Genomic DNA, 20,938 nt, shown 5'->3' with positions numbered 1-20,938 from the left:
ACGCATGGTAGAATAACAAAGAATTTTCATAACTTTAGGGGTGAGTACGCGCGGCACGCTCGTCCTTGGATCCGCGCCTGACTTAGATCATATATAAAACAAAAAAGAATCCAGTCACCAAACTGAAGGGAAAAGCAAGTACACACTGATTACGAATTTGCAGTAAGGATATGACAATATATGTTTGCAGACAGTTGAACCATTTTTGACAACGGCAGGTCACATGGTCTCTCAGCAAATAAGTCGTAATTTGAAACGTAAATTAGATTTTATTTGTCTAAATAAAATGCTCATTTTCACTCAATTATTTTGTCATTTTTTCCTTCGGCGGCGTTGCATTTTTAGATTAATTAAAAAAAAAATACTTCGAAAATAGAAAAGAATAAAGAAAGGGTCTTGGTTTTCATCTTAGAGGATATGAGACTTGTAAGACAACTGTTTTTGAAAGCAAAAGTACGAATATGGCGTATGCGTAACATGGCAATTTTGTTTCAAAAATAAAACCAACTATAGATACGTTTCCGAACCATTATGCTTCAGTTTTCTTTTATGTTGCTGGAGTTTATAAAAGCAACTATTTCGCTGTACATGTGCATAATGTTTTTTGTGGTGGGGGTTGAGTGGTCAGCGGCTGCCTGCACTGTGGTGAGAGGATTTCCTCGCCGTTCTTTGAAGACCAGTGGGTAGTCTTGAGCTGGTATTTTTATCCCGGTATGGTTGTTGCCTCTTTGACATATTGCCTCTTTTATATTCTCATTTTAGATATGCCTTCAGAATAGACATTAGAGCATTCAATTACCTTTTTTTTTTTTAAAAAAAATATTATAAAGAAGGTGTGGACCAACGAACAGGCAAATGAACTCGGGAATCACTATATCCGTCCGTTTTCACATCAGATTCAAGTAATCATGTGTAAAAAATTTCATCATCGAAATCCATTTGGCAAATCTGAGGAAGATAGTGGAGCTGTCCTCAATTTATCTATACAGCTAACGATTATAACTGCCATGTTTCATTGTTTCATACAGCGCCCCTCCCCCTCCCCCTCCCCCTCCCCCGCCACACGCACACACACACACAAACTCACACAAAATGGGATTTTTTTTTTACACGAATTCTTGATTTTTCACTATTCTTACCTCTTGTCCCGCATCGTTCGAAATCTAATTTAATCCTATTTTGAAACCCTGGATCCACCCAAGGAGTAATATCGGGTGTTCGTTGGCTGAGGAACCGGTACGGTTGGTACTTCTCCGACCGTACCAATAATTTTGACAGGTACGGTATGCTGTACCAATAGTTTTCACATAAATATTTTTTTAAGGGGGTGTATTTTTATTTATTTTATTTTTTTACTTATTTTTTTATTTATTTTATTTATTTATATTTTTTTTTACATATTTCACCTTTTTTCCTATCTGGTTCAGAATTGAAAATGACATGTAACGTCCATAGTAAAAAAAGGCTCCTATGAGCTTTTAAAATCGACATAATCTCAGAAACTTATGTTTTACTTGTTAGTACCTAGCCTGGCGAGTTATTTTAATAACTTTATTTATTCATATAAGACCAGTTCAGGCGCGGATCAAAGGACTGGCGTACCGGGCGTACCCCCCCCCCCCCCCCCAAAAAAAAAAAAAAAAATCGGTAAAAAATTTTCATCACAAGTTTCACCCAATAATATTTTTAGCCTTGCTTTGCACGGCATTTAATTCAATCACCCCCCCCCCCAAACTCAAATGCTGGATCCGCTCCTGAAGTTACTTCAAACTCCAAAGCAGCTCCAGTACCGTACCGTTGACGTTCCTCCACTAATTCTGGAATGGCACAAGTAGTGCGGGCATGGAAGAGACCAATGCTCCGGAGTTTGAAGTTACTTCAGGCTAAAAACCACTAATTCCACTTTCCATAGGCTTCTATGTTAATTTCACAATATTCAATGGCTTCTCTGGACTTTACCTTAACTTTAACCTGCAGAGGACTATATATCAGCATGATTCTACATATGTCAGCTCACAATCCTCAGAATGGCATGTGGGGTTAGCAGACTTGCAGTGCAGTACTGGTCACCGGAAGTGAAGGGTCTATAAATAGCATGGGAAATCCCAGTGTTTTCACAAGATAGGGGTATATTTAAAAATCATTATGGAGATTAGGCTTCACATCACAAGAAGCAAAATGCACCTATAAAATGTACAGAAATGTTTTTCCTTTCAGAAACTGTTTAAATTTGTTAAATAAGATGAGAACTTTTTTCACGGCACTATGAGGAACAGGGATAATTTCTGCGTAGGACTATTTTTGCGTACGTTCCAAATGCTCATTGGTTGAATTGGTGGTCTGTAACCTAAATTCAATCCCGCGTAACAATTTTAATACGAAGGCAGGCATACGGATTACAGACTTACCCGATGTTGTGTCGAATTTTAATCACGCACCGACAACTTCCTACAAATTTAACACATCTCCCTGATTTCAGCTGCAGAATGCCTGCGAAACAAAAATTTCGAGTATTAGAGCTGTATAGTGGGATAGGTGGAATGCATTGCGCACTGAAAGGTTAAACACACATATTTTGACAGTGTTCTCTTTAATTGAGTCGAATAGCGAAGCATATTCATGTTCAGGAAAAATATTGCAGTAAATATACTGGGTTAACTCTATATGCATCCTTCGATAAAAATTCAAAAAACAACAATTGATGATCATGGTTTATTCTAGCCTAGAAATTCATCTATTAAATTTCAAAAATTATCATCATGGTTGTATAGTTGACCTACTTCTATATTCGGCGTCACATAAAGATAAATAAGATACTGTTAAAATTTGAATAAAAATGTTTTCTACGACTTTATTAACACCTACCATCGTCTAAATTGTCTTAAATGACTTGCTCATTCGTTTAGCCAAAGGGCTTCTCCCTAAACATTGAATCTTTAAATTTTGGTGAGATTTTAATTCTCAGTCCCAATATTTACATTGTCAAAAGTCGGCCATGTTTACCGTGATCGGGTTGCTAGGAGATGTTGTTTACGTTTAATTGGTTTGTCCAAAAACTGGAGAACCCAGAATGCATTTCGGGGTAAGTTCGGTTATCTCAGATTTATTTTACGCGAACAATGTACAATACTGAGAAGTTGATCAAGCAGACGATTGTCACCAACATGGCGGATATTAGTATGGGATTTTCCTGTAAGGATTTGTTACGCACCATTTAAGCCAATAAGCGACTCGTTGGTACTAACACGTCATATATATATGCGAACTATCTACAGATTAAATAAAAGAGAGACAACTCTAGCAGTAAGTCCCAATGGTTTAAAAAGTAGAGCTTTAATTTTAAAATGTGCTGTATGTGACGTCGAGTATAGTTAAGGATAAATCCTTTTGGGATTAGGCACAAGGAGATATTGTTTGTTTTGACTGGTAGTGGTCGCAACAAAAAATATCTCCAGTGCCAAATCCTAAAAGGGATTAAGTTAAGGAATGAATAGATGACTAGAGTCATCAGTCACCAAGTGATAATGTTTTTGTTAATCTGTCTTTGGTGCAAATATGAATTTTTGGTCATGCTTACATTTAACTTGAGTTGCGCATGCGTGGAGTTGCAAAGACGTCTTTTTTTTAATAGGTATAGAAAGTCAAAACTTTTGTATGTAGAGCATTTTACATGGTACAAAAACTAATTTTTTGGATAAAACAGTAACATATCAACATACCAAAACATCCCAAACTTACAGAAAACTTCTTTTTATTACCAACAGAAAAAGTCTTTTTCAACACTTACAAATTATGTGATGAACACAAACTTTTCCAACTTCCGGTAAAAAGTAAACACTGTATTAAAAACATACACACGCAGACTATCCTTTTACTGTGTTCCCAGCTTTGTACTAACAGGCTATTTCAGAAACCTGTGCCCTAAGCTAGCCTTCGGGACAAAGATTCTTAACAAGTTAAGCATATTAATAATCTTGTGCACAAAACTAGTTTCGAGCACTGACCAATAACACCTAGATAAACGATGCCATCAAAAGGTATGAAAATCCACTATACTATTCTGACTATCTCAATTGTCTTACTAATATGCCAGTGTCTTAAACCAAACATAGCCAACTACGAAAATAAGATGGCTATTCAAAGAAACAAACACATGAATTATGACAGCTTCATGACAAGTTTGATTGCTCAGAATCTAAAGATAAATAAGAGTAGACCAGTCCATCATTACCTATTCTTAATCTTGCTTAGCAAATGCATTTGACACCAAAACAAACCCAGGTCCAAAAACACCAAGGTGGGCAAGTGGCTCATGTAACAAGGCAGTTACATGGAAGCACAGAGCTGTGTGCTGTGATAGTTGTGAAACCTGGTATCATATTGAATGCCAAGGCATGCAGTCACAACATTACAAATGTCATGATGCCACTAATGTTTCATGGCATTGCATTCAGTGTGGTATGCCAAATTTTCCACTTCATTATTTGACTTACCTTGCACAATTGAATTAGAAAATATGTATTCAAACCTTAGTAAGTGCACAGATTTAAGCATGCCCTGGTATGCCACGAGCAACTTCATCACCAAAAAACCGCCACTCAAATATTAATAGTAATAAAAACACCTCAAGACGAAAGAAAAGGAAAAATAATACTTGTCAACCAGTTAGAATTCTGAACATCAATTTCCAATCAATCTGTAATAAAAAATTAGAATTACAAGAAATAATTGACTCAGCTAAACCAGATATCATCATTGGTACTGAAACATGGCTAGATAAATCTATAGCAACATCTGAAATTTTACCAACAAATCTGTACAATGTTTATAGAAATGACAGACTATCAAACAATAAAGATAAAAGCCATGGTGGAGTATTATTAACAATAACAAAAGAATTTAAATCAAACTCTGAAATTGTCTGGGCAGAGATTAACATCAAGGGTGCTAAAAAATTTCACATAACTTTCAGTTTAACATGATACATAATCCGTATGGGGTAATTGATGGTTCTTACAAGCAATTTTTCAATAGAAAATTCTTTGGTTGCTTTGTATTCATATTTTATGATACATTAAATTAAGATAAAAAAAATGCTATTTTCACTAGAGTAGCATTTTTGGACATGATATTGTATTCTGAGGCAGAATTTGAGATTTATTACTTTTGCAGTCAGAATGTGGTCAGTAGTATCATGATTGCAGGGTACATTATATGTATTTTGAAATGTAATCGATTAGATTAAATGACATGTATGATGTAATCAGAATTTTGGATGGTTAATGATAACAATGATTACCTGTTAAAGGTATAAATCAATTACATCAGATTAATGTTAACAATTTTTATTATCTCTGTGCAGAAGTCCATCTGAATCCCAAACTTAACTTTCCATAATCCCAAACAGAGCTCATATGCACTGCGCAAACAATAGGTAATAAAACATTGTCTCATAACAATGATCATTATATATAATAAGTATGGAGCATGCAGCATTCTAAATATGTTTTTAATTGTTTTTGGAAGTGACATAATTCAGAACTGACACATGCAGTTAAGAAGTGATTGAAGTTTTTTAAAACCCAGTTGCACAGTACTCTGAAAATACTTTTATTTGTGGATACCAATTTTCGTGGGTAAGAGAAGAAACACAAGTTTGTGGATTCTTGAAGTCGTGGTTTTAAGGTCTACGGTATACACATCAATGGGATTCTCCTTTTTGTTGGGATCCGAATTTCATGGTTTGGCCTACCCATGAAAACGCAAAAATTGGTACCCCATGAACAATAGTACTTTCACAGTATGTGTTATTGGAAGTCTTGCCTTGGTCTAGATTTCAGCAATATAACAATATAATGTGTTTTGCTTTTGAAAAGCTACCTGTTCTTGACAACAATATACTTAGATAATTGAAACTATCAACATTATCAATCCAAGCATCATTATATTTAAAAATAAGACTTTAAACAAAAAACAATAACTTTACATTTGCTATTTAAACATTAACTTAAAGTTTCCACAATGTGCAATAGTAATAAAGTGCATCAAGTTGTTTCTGTAGATCTGATTCTAACTCTGATAGTAACATTGTGTCATCAACATATAATATATTAAAAAGATTCAGAAAAAGCAAAAGTGAAAGTTCCATTTTAATTTCCTTTGCTACATTGTATATCAGTCAGTTCAAGAATGTTTCTTTTCTTGAAAAAGTCTATAAAACCATTGCCATAACATATAAACAAAATTAGAGGTGACAAGTTTTCTCCTTGTTTGACACCTACATGTATGTTACATGGAAAACATTGAAATATTGTTTTCCATTAAAGACTTTAGACTTTAAATATTATTATACATGTTAACAATTACTTTTAACATTTTGCCTTTTATTGTATCATTAATAAGTTTTGACCACTTATGCTCAGTATCAGGGTAAAATTGCAACGTTGGAAGAAAACACAATGGTCCTAACTTAGTGCAGGCATTTCAAAATAAAGGGTGGTTAAACTAGGTTTTAATGCACTATACCTCCCGCTTCCTTATGGATCATTTTCTGCTATATTTCCACACAAATTGACCGCATAAAACTGCCACTTCAGTCAAAATCACATGTTTGGTTGTGATGTTATGATATCGGTAGAGTTGCAGAATATTTGTGTTCAGGAAACCGTTTATCTGCTGTCTTGTAGAATTTTTTAGGGGCCACAATGGCACATAAAACTGCCACTTCAGTCAAAATCACATGTTTGGTTGTGATGTTATGATATCGGTAGAGTTGCAGAATATTTGTGTTCAGGAAACCGTTTATCTGCTGTCTTGTAGAATTTTTTAGGGGCCACAATGGCACATATTTTTTCTGTCACCATTTAGGATGTCTTTACAATTTACATTTAGCTCCCTTCAAGAGCATATGATAAATCTGTGAGTTGTTCTTCAGAAAGAAAAGAAGAAAAAAACAATCACAGGGAACTTGGGGAGACAACATCACAGAAAATAAGTGCTGAAAATAATAATATCAATTGTGGTTAAAGTGATGTGGTTGTTACTCCATTAAAAAGATCTGTCTGTTGGATTTTTTTTCTCAGAGAATTTTAGGATAATTAAGTACCAGTTCACATAAAATTCAGACACTGCTAATAGTAGAGTGATTCATGGTGTACAAAAACCCACTGAACATATAACACTTTTTCAATCTACATATGCAATATATGTTTACACAACGATATTCATTTCTGTAATCAGATCTGCACTTTTGAGAAAATCTTACCTTTTAATTGTACCTCCCACTAAAATCAGTCAATTCAAACAGAATCAAGAACAACAACTCTTGCAAAGTGCCAATTTCATACATGTACAATCTGTGTAATTTCAATCTGAAAAGTGCAACTTCCAAATGAAAAACTGCCACTGGTTATGTGATCAGTAACTTTCTGAACAAGGAACAAAACTGAATTTGTTGGGTTTTATGCATGAATCACTTTCTGTCTGATTTTTTATAAAGTCTGCTACATAATTGGAATGAGTTACATGACCAAAATATGATGATGAGTGCCTCCCAAGATTTAAGTACATGTAGCATCCAGCTAAGAATCATGCAAAATGTTATTCATGGGTAAAAAGTCTACATATTTTTATTTTTGATATTTTGTTCAAATTGCCATAGTAAACAGAAACTTACAGTCAGTTTTTCATATAACCTGTGTTCTTAGGAGATAAAAATTATATAGAATGCACTGTAGATTTCAAAATTTCAAAATTAAGGGAGATAACTCTGTAAATGACTCAAATACAATAGAATCTATTGGATTTTCAATGTTGATTATCTCCTAAGAGCAGGCAGATTTGAATGAATAATTACACATTTCTTAATATAGACACATGAAACAACTTCATTACAAAAATAAAAATATGTAGCCTTTTTTGGGGTGTATCACATCAGATTTTGCATGATTCTTACAAAAGACAAGTCTGCAAAACTTAGATGAGATAAACCTCCAGATAGTATTTTGGTTGTTCATTTTATCTAATTTATTATACTAAATGTATTTGTTGTGTACATTGTCTTTGTAACTTCATGTAATTTTCAAATAAATATTTAATTTGTGATCAGTGGATTATATAACACAGGGAACCTTCAATCATTCACTGATATCTATATAATAAAAGATATTTATTTTTGTTTCTGGTTATATGCCATTTACATTTTTTTCCTTCTCCAGAGAGTGGCATAGATTTTGAAGTAGTTGCAGCAATAGACATCAATACAACTACTAACAAAATATACAGACATAATTTTCCTGGAACCTACTTAATGGAAAATGGGATTGAGGTAATGCATGAAATTTTGAAAAGAAATATAATGATCTATGAGATAACAGTCTTTGCTGGCGAAGGGGTACGATTCTGTTTCCCTCCCTTGAATAGTTAAGGGCCAAGGGTTACAGTTCTGTTTCCCTCCCTTGAATAGTTAAGATGGAGATATATAGGGTTACGGTTCTGTTTCCTCCCTTGAATAGTTAAGATGGAGATAGTGCTGGCGGGTTATGGTTCTGTTCCCCTCCCTTGAATAGTTAAGATGGAGATATGTAGGGTTACAGTTTTGTTTCTCTCCCTTGAATAGTTAAGATGGAGATATGTATGCTTTTGTTACTGATTGCTTTTTTTATTATTTTTGTTTATTTCTTCTAATCAGCAATTTCTTAGATTCTAACTTGTCAGCCATATAAAATCCATTAACCAATAAAAAAAACTATCCACTGTGTTGATCTTCTTCTTGCATGGGTAAATTTTTCCATATAAAAAAGCATAAAAAAACATATATTTTTATAAGATTGATCTATTCTCAAGATTGTAGTATGATATCACTTTTCTGTATCATTCTAAAATAGTCTTCCATGAATATTTGCAATGTTATTAGCATGTAGTTCATTCTATACAAAAGGATAGGCATTTTTTATTATATATTATTCAGCTGGAACTCAAAAGTATGCATTTCTCTTAGCCTAATAAGCGAACAAAGTGATCATTTTTATACGACATCAAAAAAAGGTTTTCGGACGTAAAATGGTATCAGGCTGCTGTCATTTTCATCATTGACATCCATTAACTTTCGTTCATTAACGATAACTTGAGCCGAACTTATGCCATCTTTTTTAAATTTTAACACATCGTTCATAAGGACACGGTGGAGAGTCCAATAACTTTTGTAGGTTTTTGCCCCACTATTGGGTACTTTTGAAAATAAGGAGCTAAAAGGTTGAAAATGAGTTTTATCCTTAGATTTATAGAAAACATTTATTGTTGATCCAGTTTTGATGATTCGGATGTCAATATCATCCTTTTGAAATTCTGTTTTAATAATTTATTTTTTTTACAGGTTAGGCTTATCTTTTACCTTATTGGAGTTTAGGATGTTCCTACTTAGTTAAAAAATAACAAGGATCGTGCAGGGTCATGAAATCTATTAAGATCTTTCATGCCAGAACAATAAAAGTTGAAAAATTATGGGTCCTTGTGCTCGTTTTTTAGTTATAAGCAATAAAATTTTTAGCAAGAAAAGGATTTCTCATGATTTTCCATAGGTTTTTTCTTAGTTGTTTCCCTTTTTTATTTTAAGCACTAAAGAAATAACTAGGATTTCATATAAACTTCTGAAATAACATTTTAAGGCATGATTAATGAAATGATAAAAAAGGGGGTTTCTTGGAAAAAAATATTAATTACATGAAATGGATAAAAACAGAGGGGTCAGAAAATATGATAAAAATGACTGAACATGAGCAGTGAACATCCATAAAGGGATACAAAATTGGGCTACACCCATTACATTCCTTGTGAAAATCTCTGCCTGCATTTTTCAATCAGATTTCAGATATCTCTTACAATATTCAAGTCATTAGTGGGTAAAAGGGGACATACCTAAAAAAAAAACTTTTAATAAACTAAGACCACAAAAAAAATGCAGTCGTACATTGTATATTGATTGGCATGACACTGCTGTTGTTGTCTTTAGACACTTGGTTTTCGTGTGGTAATTTGAGTATTACCAGTAGTTGGTTGATCTTTATAAAATTTTATAACATGGTTTCAAACCACTTAAAGAAAGGTTGGGTTGATTTTTTTTTATTAATATGGCCCCAACAGTATTAGAATTAGGGGTCAATTAGTGACGGTCTACAGCAATAGTTTCATAGAATTTAACTGTATAACTATTGTAGAAGCATAGGAATGTCTATTGTATTGTTCCACAATATTCTATAATACAATGGTCAGACTTGAATTTTGAAGACTTGAACCTTGTAGGAATTAGGGGCCAAAAAGGGATCTGATACAAGCATTTTCCTGAATGGATTTCATATAAATTTGACTACAACGTGCTATACCACAAAAGGATGACTGGAATTGATTTTTGGGGTTGTGACTTGAGCCAAGTTAGAATTAGGGGCCAGAAACAAGTATTTTTATGATTTCTGGACAATTATTTATGTGAAAGGGAATTGATTACTTTGAAATTGTACCACAAGGTGCCCTATTCCAAACTGGAAGTTTGTGATCAATTTTGCAGGTTTTGACTGGAACCATTTAAGAATAAGGGTCAAAAAGTGACCACATCTGTTCTGGTCATATTTTTATCCTGTGTCAAATATCTAATCCTAATCAAAATTAAAAGCTGTGTCAAGTTCCAATGGTGTGTCCATACTTGCCTCAACCATTCAGATTTCGACCTCTGCAGTCATATCAAGCTGCGGACTGCGAAGCATTTTATTGAATTTGAGTTAGATTTAAATAAAAAAATTAGATTTTTATAAACATTGAAATTTTCTTTTCCATAGAGAAGACATGAATATATTTAATTTATCTGTAGTCATGGGTATCAATGGGAATATGAAATTTCTTTCCTCAGCTCTTTCAGAATTGTTGTACTATGTAAATTTTTTCTCCCTAGTGTCACCTTTCACTGGTCACATATTTGAGTATCTAATTTCACACAAGTTTTGCCAGTAAAAAAATAGTTTATAATCATGCCATTTTTGTAACAACTCTCGAGTTTTTATAACACAGCCTGCAAACCCAGGTTTTTGGTCATATAGGAATTATATTGTTAGAATCTTGCTAAAGGAGATAATCCAACTTGATTATTAATGTGTTCTTTGTCAGAGTTTTAAACAAGGTTGAGTATCCTTAAAGTGTGTTTGCTAGTATTTCTTGTTATTTATGATACATTATGTATCTATCTTGTTAAAATATATTCTTGTAAATATTAACAATATTTTAATTTTCTCCTCAGAAACTTACAGTTCAGCAGATAGACAGAATGATGATTGACTTGATAGTGATGAGTCCTCCATGCCAGCCATTCACCAGAGTTGGGAAGAAGTTAGATAAGGACGATATCAGAACTAAATCATTCTTACATCTCCTGGATCTCTTACCACAGTCAGTTTTATTGATATACTAACTAGTATCTTTTAGTGGTAGTTTTATACATTTTACAATTGACTTTACACTTATAATTGAATTATTGTTCTGTGTATTGACGGCTTAAAGGCTTTATGATACTGCACCACTGTCCCCTTTTTTAGCTCACCTAGCGAAGGCCAAGTGAGCTTATGCCATCACTTGGCGTCCGTCGTCGTCGTGGACAAATTTTTAAAAATCTTCTCCTCTGAAACTACTGGACTGATATGTTTTAAACTTGGCATGATTGTTCCTTAGGGTGTTCTGCACAAAATGAGCGTTGGGATTTTTGATCCATGAAAAAACAAGGTCGCTGTTACTAAAAATAGAACATAGGGGTCAGATTGCAGTTTTTTGCAAATAACTAAAAAACCGTTGCCTTTAGCAAAATTCTGGTTGCGTAATGTTGTTTAGCATCATGAGACAGACATATGCCAAAATTGTCAAAATGATTGGTCAACTGATGTAGGAGTTCAGGCCCCTGGAACAGTTTTTTTTGTTGTTTTTTTTTTTCACATGTACAACTTTGAAAATCTTCTTTTCTAAAAGCAATTAAGATCATTGAATGAAAATTAGCATAACAGTGTATTGTGCTCAAAATGACTTGTGATTTTTAATCCGTGAATAGATATGGCTGCCTATACTAAAAATGGAACTTAGGGGTCATAAGACAGGTTTTTAAAAAAAATTCAAAAATTGTTGCCTTTAGCAAAATTCTGGTTCAGGTCATGAAAATGCTATGAATAATTTTAGTTGATTTTAACTTAGCCTGTCTCATCCTCAAGTTTTTCAAATAAGCAAATGGTTAACCAGGTGAGCGATTCAGGCTCTGTTGAGCCTCTAGTTCCATTCCACATAACTACATAAACAAATGCAAATGATATGCATTAACCTAGAGGTTTCCCTTTACTAAATTAGCATGGTGCTGCACAGTGCCTTCATCTTCGAATGCAATACTGCCCATATCATGAATTTTACAATTTGCCAAATCTAACTTTCAGTTTTCAATTTATTTTATTATTTTTTGCTGTGTTGTACCACTGCAAATTGGCTTACAGAAGGGTGAATGTCAGGTGACAGATAAAATATTTTCATAACATATTTTTCAGCAACTATATATCAAGACCACAACATATTTAGTACGCAACTTAAGTGTTGGATCCCATATCTTGGAATGCCATTTCAGGACTGTCAAAACTTATACTTTCTGTGTATTTTTTACCAACTGTTAATTTTTCACCATTTCTGGTCAAATGTGAAATTTTTTTCAGCAACTATGAATCAGTCACTAGTTATTTGGTACCCAATTTCAGTATGGAGTCCCAGATCATGGATGGGATAGCAAATGGTCACCGTCATCGTCATCGTTAACAATTTTTCAAAACTCTTCTCCTCTAAAACAACTTGACCAATTGGAACTAAAGTTTGTGTGACTGTTTCTTGGGGTATCCTGCATAGAACTGTTGTGGGGATTTTTGATCCGTCGAAAAACATGGCCGCCTTTACTAAAAATAGAACATAGGGGTCAGACAATAGTTTTTTCGCATGTACATGTATATCCAAAACGGTTAGGTTTTGCCATATTCTTTCAATAGCTGAAATGATCCTTATCTTTAGGACTACAAAAGTCTTCTGGCATAAAATTTGTCAGACGCTCTTATAAGAGTTATTGCCCTTGACAGGGGAAAATGACAGTTTTTTTGTTTTTTTTAAGTTTTCAGCCAATGTCTTGAAATCTATGATAGATATAAACTTTCATTTACTGAAATGATCCTTATGATAAGTCCTATCAAAGTTTTCTTGAGTCAAAATTGTTGGACAACTTCTTGTTTAATTTATTGCCCTTGAAAGGCAAAATTCAACCAGATGAGCGATTCAGGCTCCTTGGAACCTCTTGTTTATTTGTAGGGTTCATGATAATTATACAGTGAAACCTGTCTAAACTGAATACTTGAGATATGTTCAGTTAAGGCAGGTGTTTACACAGGTTCAAAAAGAGTTGAAACTGACATGAAGGTACCTCAGAAAATGTCTTGTTTTACACACTGGTTTATCCAGGATTCAGTTCAGATGGTGTTCACTGTAGTGTGTTTAACTCAGTATACAAAATTTTCTCAGTATAATACTTCTGCTGACTATTATTTGGGAAAAGTAAAAGTTGTTTTGCATTTTATGGAAAATAGTAGGTTTTTTTTCTTTAACATGTAAATATTTACAATTAATGGATAAGGAATAAAAATTTAATTCTTATCTTTGTGTTTTTCAGATTAGCAAACTGTCCATCATACATCCTAGTAGAGAATGTGAAAGGATTTGAAGAATCTCAAACCAGGGATATGATGATTAAAGCTTTCAGAAAATGCCATTTTCATGTTCAGGTAAGTCCTCACCCAGCCACAGTACTTATTTTTGTAAAGAGTTTTCTAAGTGGATAGAATGCATTTTAGCAATAAAAAGTTCGTAAATAAAAATTGTAGCTTGTATGAACTGCACTTAATTGTAGATATGTGTGATCTTTCAAAAAATATTATTGATCAAAGCAGTGACATTTTAATGTTATATTTGCTATACTTGTTCATCTATTTAAGTTATAAGACTTGTCCTTATTGACTGAGTTATATTTTTTACAGGAATATATGTTGTCTCCTCTCCAATTTGGCATCCCTAACTCCAGACTGAGGTACTACATGATAGCCAGAAGGGATGCTGTCAGTACTAATGACGAGCCGGTATGAGCCTAAAGAGTTCAAACAAAAACTAAAATCAGAATTAAATTCATTAATTTTTTAAATTTTATAATTAAATTTTTTAGGGTTAAAAATAATACTAAATGAAGCCAGACTTGTCAAAGTGATGTATAGAGGTATAATTTGCAGAAGGGTGAAGATTGCATGCAAGAAAAAATTATAATGGCCACTTAACCTCCTCTTGAAATACCTCTTGTCATAATTTGTCTTCATCAGTAAACTACAGAATTTTTCTAAAACAGGGAGTTATAGGAACTGACTTAAAACAGGTAGTTATAGGAACTGACTGAAACAGGGAGTTATAGGAACTGACTTAAAACAGGTAGTTATAGGAACTGACTGAAACAGGGAGTTATAGGAACTGACTTAAAACAGGTAGTTATAGGAACTGACTGAAACAGGGAGTTATAGGAACTGACTTAAAACTAGTAGTTATAGGAACTGACTGAAACAGGGAGTTATAGGAACTGACTTAAAACTGGTAGTTATAGGAACTGATTTAAAACTGGTAGTTATAGGAACTGATTTAAAACTGGTAGTTATAGGAACTGATTTAAAACTGGTAGTTATAGGAACTGACTTAAAACAGGTAGTTATAGGAACTGACTGAAACAGGTAGTTATAGGAACTGACTTAAAACAGGTAGCTATAGGAACTGACTTTTTGTCCTTTCAATCACAATCACAACTTTATCTCCCATTTTTCAAAACCAAATACATGTAAATAATTGAAGGCTTACTTTTTAATGTGCAAATAAACTATTTTGCTTTGCCTACTTGTATATCATTTTGTTAGTAGTTTTACTCTTTGCTTGTAGATATCCTTTAACATTCCAGAAACAGTAAAATGTCATCTAAAGTATAAAACAATGGTTGAAAGTGAAAAAGATTGTTTTCATGATGAAAATGTAAACTTGTTACATGGTCTTTCTAAAACTGACACAAAGACTGATGAAGAAGAAATTGACTCTAATGTGATAGCAGATCTAGTGTATGGTGTGAAGAAAGAAAATGTCATGGATCTTGGAGTAAAGACAGATAACACCCTGGATCCTGAAGTAAAGACAGAGGAAGATGGCTGGACACTAGTGAACCACAATCAGGATCAAATAGTTGGAAGTAAAGATCATATAAAACACTCAGCATCACCTAGTTCTTGTGATAACATAAACGCTAAAAGGATCAAGACTGATCCTCCAGATGACTCAGATTCAAAGCTTTTACCGGAAGATAATGTTAGTCATTCAGGTGATCCAAATGCTGAATCAAGTTGCTGTTATTGTGATCATGACAACTGTTTGATGAAAGAGAGTCTGCTACTGAGACAAGCTGAAGATGGTGATAGTGATAGATGTTTAAGACTGCACCATTTTTTAGAAAAGGAATCTCCAGAATATTTCCAGAAGTATAAGGTGCCAGACAAAGACCTGAACAGATTTATAGTAATGGATGTAGTGTTTCCTTGTTTTAGAAAGACAATCTGCTTTACAAAGAGGTAAAAATATTGAGAATGGATGTTTAACTGTTTTGTTTTCATAGAATTTACTTTGTATAAAGTTTTTTTTTCAAGAAAAAGACCAATTACCTATGATATCCAAAATAAGGGTTGGGATAGAAACTTGATTCCTATAGAGCAACTAATCGGATTCATATGGATTAGTACCTCTTACAAAAAAAATAAATAAATAAAAAAAGTTCTGAAGATTTGAACTACTAAGATAAAAATCCTCTTGCAGAAGTATGCAACAACGTAAAAGAGTTATCAAGGGAACCAAGATTCGAGCAGTAAGCCAGATGGGTGATGATTTATCTTTCAAGACCTTTATTATTAGAGTTGTTGATTGATTTTTGGCTATCAATGCTACAGCTCTACCACTATGAATCTCATATCTTCATGTACATGTATTTTGACATATATATACATATATTATGTTATGGAAGAAAGAGCAAGGACTTTCAGTGTAGGTAGGCATTCATTTGTGGTCTCAATTTTACACAGTGAGCAGGGTTATATTGCAATCACCGGTCATCAGTCACCGATCAGTTTCTGGTCAGTCATCAATCCGTCAAACCAATCCATTTAGCTGGTTATCGCATCATGTGACCACAGAGCGGTCAATGTATTTTACGGTTTTTGTTGTTTTCTTTATTAATTTCACACATATTTACACAATGTAATATATTTAAACATCAATTTATACATTTATTTTAGATTTCTTTAATTTAAAACAGCCTTATGTCATTTAATATAACAAAACTGCGATCAGATCAGTCACTGGTCATCGATCCGTCAGCGATCAATCAGTCAACGATCTGTCAAATCGTTGCCCAGATCGGTTCAAGGACTGTAATCCATCAGAGTGTCTATCTGTCTGTTACACTTTTGAAACAGATTTTACAGCTTCTACTGAAAGGAATGCATAGATATTTAGTATATTGCTTTCTCATGATAACTTATACAGTGTCTCCACTTTTAGTTTCATCTCTTATCCACTTCCTGTTTATGGATCCACTTTAGGGTTTTTTTAGGTTCTGCATAATATGAATTTCCATAACCAGATTTCACAGCTTCTACTGGTGAATGTTGGTCGGGTGGGAAAAATATTTGATAGCACTTTTCTCAGCAACTATAAATCACAACCACTAAATATTTCGTACACAACTTCAGTATGGGGTCCCACATGTTGGGATATGATTTCAGGTCTGTCATACTTCTCCTTACTGTTTACAGCAACCCAGTCATTTCTGCATTTGACACATTTTTAATGCATAGGTTTGTACCATTTTTTTCTTCATTAGATATGGTCATTATATGGAAGGAGCAGGATCTATCATACAGATGTCTACAAATGTACAGGTAATGACTCGTTTCTTATTTCATCTAAGCCGTTCTATGTTAATTGTTTTGGTTCTGAGGCCATTTTTGTCTTGCCTACAAGGAAGTTATGGAAGGAGAATGAAAGAGCAGAATAAGTCTAAGGTTACTTTAGGTTACAGAAAAAGCACAAAAAAACTGTCCTACATGTATTACAATCAAAATAACAGTGAACACGTGCAACAGGCAAGATAACAGTTTATTCAATGAAATCTTCAAATGAGGAAGCCATTTTTAAGGTTATGAAAAAGTGTGAAGCCGATTTCTTGTAAATTTAAAAAGTTTTTAGGGAGATGAGTTGTGATTTTTGTTATCACATAGAGTATAAAAAAAGGTTACTTAAGCATCCTTTAAGAAAATGATGGAATGCCTGAAAACCAACGAAAATAAAATTTTATTTCAAAAGGGTAATACAGATAGTAAAGGCCCTAATGCACTGCATGAAAACTTAAAATAAAAAAATAAACAAAAACAACAGAACTAAAAACTGGATGAGATATTAAGTAGCAGTCTTCATAAATATCATACAGGATGTGATTCAGTAATAACCACAAAATCATGTTTAGTTGTCATTCAGTTACAGACCACAAAACCAGGTTTAGTTGTCATTCTGTTTCAGACCACAAAACCAGGTTTTGTTGTCATTCTGTTACAGATCACATAACCAGTCTTAGTTTGTCATTCTGTTACAGATCACAAAACCAGGTTTAGTTGTCATTTTGTTACAGACAACATAACCTGTCTTAGTTTGTCATTCTGTTACAGACCACAAACCAGGTTTAGTTGTCATTCTGTTACAGACCACATAACCAGGTTTAGTTGTCATTCTCTTACAGACCACATAACCAGGCTTAGTTTTCATTTTGTGATAGATCACATAACCAGTCTTAGTTTGTCATTCTGTTACAGACCACAAAACCAGGTTTAGTTGTCATTCTGTTACAGACCACAAAACCTGTCTAAGTTTGTCATTCTGTTACAGACCACATAACCAGTCTTAGTTTGTCATTCTGTTACAGACCACATAACCAGTCTTAGTTTGTCATTCTGTTACAGACCACAAAAACCAGTCTAAGTTTGTCATTCAGTTACAGACCACAAAAGCTGTATTAGTTGTAATTCTGTTATAGACCACATAACCAGTCTTAGTTTGTCATTCTGTTACAGACCACATAACCAGTCTTAGTTTGTCATTCTGTTACAGATCACATAACCAGGTTTAGTCATCATTCAGTTACAGACCACAAAACCAGTCTTTGTTTGTCATTCTGTTACAGACCACAAAACCAGTCTTAGTTTGTCATTCTATTACAGACCACAAAACCAGTCTTAGTTGTAATTCTATTACAGACCACAAAACCAGGTTTTGTTGTCATTCTGTTACAGACCACAAAAACCAGGTTTAGTTGTCATTCAGTTACAGACCACAAACCTGTCTTAGTTTTCATTTTGTTACAGACCACATAACCAGTCTTAGTTTGTCATTCTGTTACAGACCACAAAACCAGTCTTAGTTTGTCATTCTATTACAGACCACAAAAGCAGTCTTAGTTGTAATTCTATTACAGAGCACAAAACCAGGTTTTGTTGTCATTCTGTTACAGACCACAAAAACCAGGTTTAGTTGTCATTCTGTTACAGACCACAAAACCTGTCGTAGTTTGTCATTTAGTTGTTGCCCTTACTGTATTGATTGTGTATAAGATTAACACTTTGCAAGAGTTATCATTCTTTATTTGGTTTGATTTGATTGATTTTAGTGGAAGGTAAATGTATGGTTTTCTGAAATATACATATCTGAATACAGAAAGGATTATTGTTACGTCAAAATGTAGCACCAATAAAGCATCATTTGTCCAGTGGGTTTTTGTATACTATAAATCTATCATTGGCAGATGCAATGATAATATGTAAAATACAGAACATTAATACAGTGAAATCATCATCATTGACCTTTCAAATGATATTCATCAATTAATCTCAAGATACTTCTTTACATATTATTGAATGAATGTATAGTGGTTACATTACATGAAAGTTGAGGTAATTTAAAGTTGAAACATTTATTCAAGTATATAAGCACAAGCAAATACAGTAAACACATTTACATACAAAAAGGATTTATTTCTCAATTAAAACTATTATTTTCATTTTAGGATTTAAAAACTGCTGTTCATCTGAAAATGGATGCCATAGAGAAGAGAAACAACAAAAGTTGGTGTGAAGACCAGATCAGTATTATTAGAAATCTTCAGCTAAGATATTTTACTCCAAGAGAAATAGCCAATCTTCTTTGTTTCCCTCAAGCCTTTAGTAAGTAGCCAATCTTTCTCAGGAATCTTCTATGTTTCCTTCAAGCCTATGGTATGTAGAAAATATTCTGTTTCTCTCATGCCTTTAGTAAATAGCCAATCTTCCACAAGAATCTTTTATGTTTCCTCAAGCCTATGGTATGTAGAAAATATTCTGTTTCTCTCATGCCTTCAGTATGTAGAAATTTCTTTGTTTTCCTCAAGCATATAGTATGCAGCCAACCTTCCCTGTGAATCTTCTCTGTTTCCCTCAAGCCTATTGTAAATAGCCAATCATCTATGTTTCTTTCAAGCCTATAGCTGATTTAATGCTGTTATAGATTTTGCAAATAGATCTGCCACTCCTTGCAGTGGTGGATTCAGAGATTTTTTAAAAGAGTGATGGCAACAGTTTTTCCAGAAAAAAAGTCATTTTCAGTCTATTATTTACGATTTTTTCCCTCTTTTGCACAAATTTAATAAAATTTCCAACAAAATGGGGAGTCGGATTCCTAGAAACCCCTGTGGATCTGTCACAGACCTGATAATACAACTTCTTTTTTTTTTTTTATATATTGATGAGGAATATTAGAGAATTGCTGCATTGCAGATTAAAATCCATATTCTGTTAAACAATGAACTATAAGAGTATACTTTGTTAAGGCCAACCTATACATGCTGTAGGCATAGTTGATGTTGATTGGACATTTATTAGCAATATTTTAGTTCATTGAAAATCTGTCAAATGAGACCCTCAAATTATATGATCTAGAATCTTATCACACTTATGTACATATAAAAGATACATTTATATGTATCCTTCTTCCATGTTAATTAGTTTTTATTTTTTTTTAACTGTAGGTTTTCCATTGGATCTGTCAACAATCCAGCTCTACCGTGTACTGGGAAACAGTCTCAATGTACATGTGGTCTCAGTCCTGATCAGGCAGCTGACAAGAGAATTATAATGTGTATTCATGATGTTTATTACCTATACCTGTCCTTATCATCAGAGACATTCGAATTCAAGTGAATGTTGTTCATTCTATGAAAAGCTCCAATCTTATAGTTTGTGTCAGAGAGATCAAACTTGTATTCTGTTTGTACATGCTTATCTTTGGAATTACGATTTAAACATTTTATTGTCACAACTGTGAATAAGAAGCTTAGATTTATTGAAGATTGAATTATGATAGATGATTTTATTTCTATGTCTTTCAAGTGAATTAGCACTAGCTGAAGCATCATCATGGATGCATCATATGATCTCTGTGATAGATAGAAAATAAAATATTCTATGCAAAAACTGTTTTTTGAAATAAATTTTTTTGATGACTGATTTCCTTTGCTGTTTGTCTTATTACATTACTTGGTCCAATACCTGTAATTAATACTGGGCAGACACTTAATTCCAACAGATACCTTGCTGTCCTGCAAGAATATCAGTTACATCAGGGGCGGACACAGGATTTTAGATTAAGGGGGGGTGCACAATTAAACTTTTGCCGAGCGGAGCGAGCTGCAAAATTTTTTGAGGTCAAATTTTTGAAATGTTCTTCTAGAATGGGTGCA

The 20,938-nt window shown here is 33.5% G+C and overlaps 1 protein-coding gene across 2 annotated transcripts; it reads left to right on the top strand.

Moving 5' to 3' along the window:
* Window positions 1-2,399: 2,399 nt before the first annotated feature.
* Window positions 2,400-20,705, top strand: LOC148609210 (tRNA (cytosine(38)-C(5))-methyltransferase-like). 2 transcript variants are annotated; one of them, XM_088540817.1, is made up of 9 exons: window positions 2,400-2,559; window positions 8,217-8,326; window positions 11,285-11,433; window positions 13,721-13,832; window positions 14,085-14,183; window positions 15,019-15,695; window positions 17,000-17,057; window positions 19,232-19,388; window positions 20,228-20,705. In XM_088540817.1, exons 1-9 carry the CDS (start codon window positions 2,412-2,414, stop codon window positions 20,332-20,334), a joined length of 1,617 nt encoding a protein of 538 aa, XP_088396943.1. In that variant the 5' UTR covers window positions 2,400-2,411; the 3' UTR covers window positions 20,335-20,705. The 2 variants fall into 2 exon arrangements, with proteins under 2 accessions (XP_088396943.1, XP_088396944.1); XM_088540818.1 differs by lacking the exon at window positions 8,217-8,326 and having other exon boundaries at window positions 2,424-2,559.
* Window positions 20,706-20,938: the final 233 nt, after the last annotated feature.

Source organism: Perna viridis, chromosome 8, assembly GCF_037379345.1.
Source record: "Perna viridis isolate PV_CMFRI_1.1 ecotype Kerala chromosome 8, ASM3737934v1, whole genome shotgun sequence".
In the NCBI taxonomy this organism is placed as follows: Eukaryota; Metazoa; Mollusca; class Bivalvia; order Mytilida; family Mytilidae; genus Perna; species Perna viridis.
This window is presented reverse-complemented; position numbering and strand designations above follow the sequence as displayed.

Coding starts and splice junctions, on each gene's coding strand:
- LOC148609210 (XM_088540817.1), top strand. CDS start 2,412: ATGTTGTGTCGAATTTTAATCACGCACCGACAACTTCCTACAAATTTA. Junction 2,560..8,216: donor AATGCATTGCGCACTGAAAG/GTTAAACACACA, acceptor TTCCTTCTCCAG/AGAGTGGCATAGATTTTGAA. Junction 8,327..11,284: donor TAATGGAAAATGGGATTGAG/GTAATGCATGAA, acceptor TTTTCTCCTCAG/AAACTTACAGTTCAGCAGAT.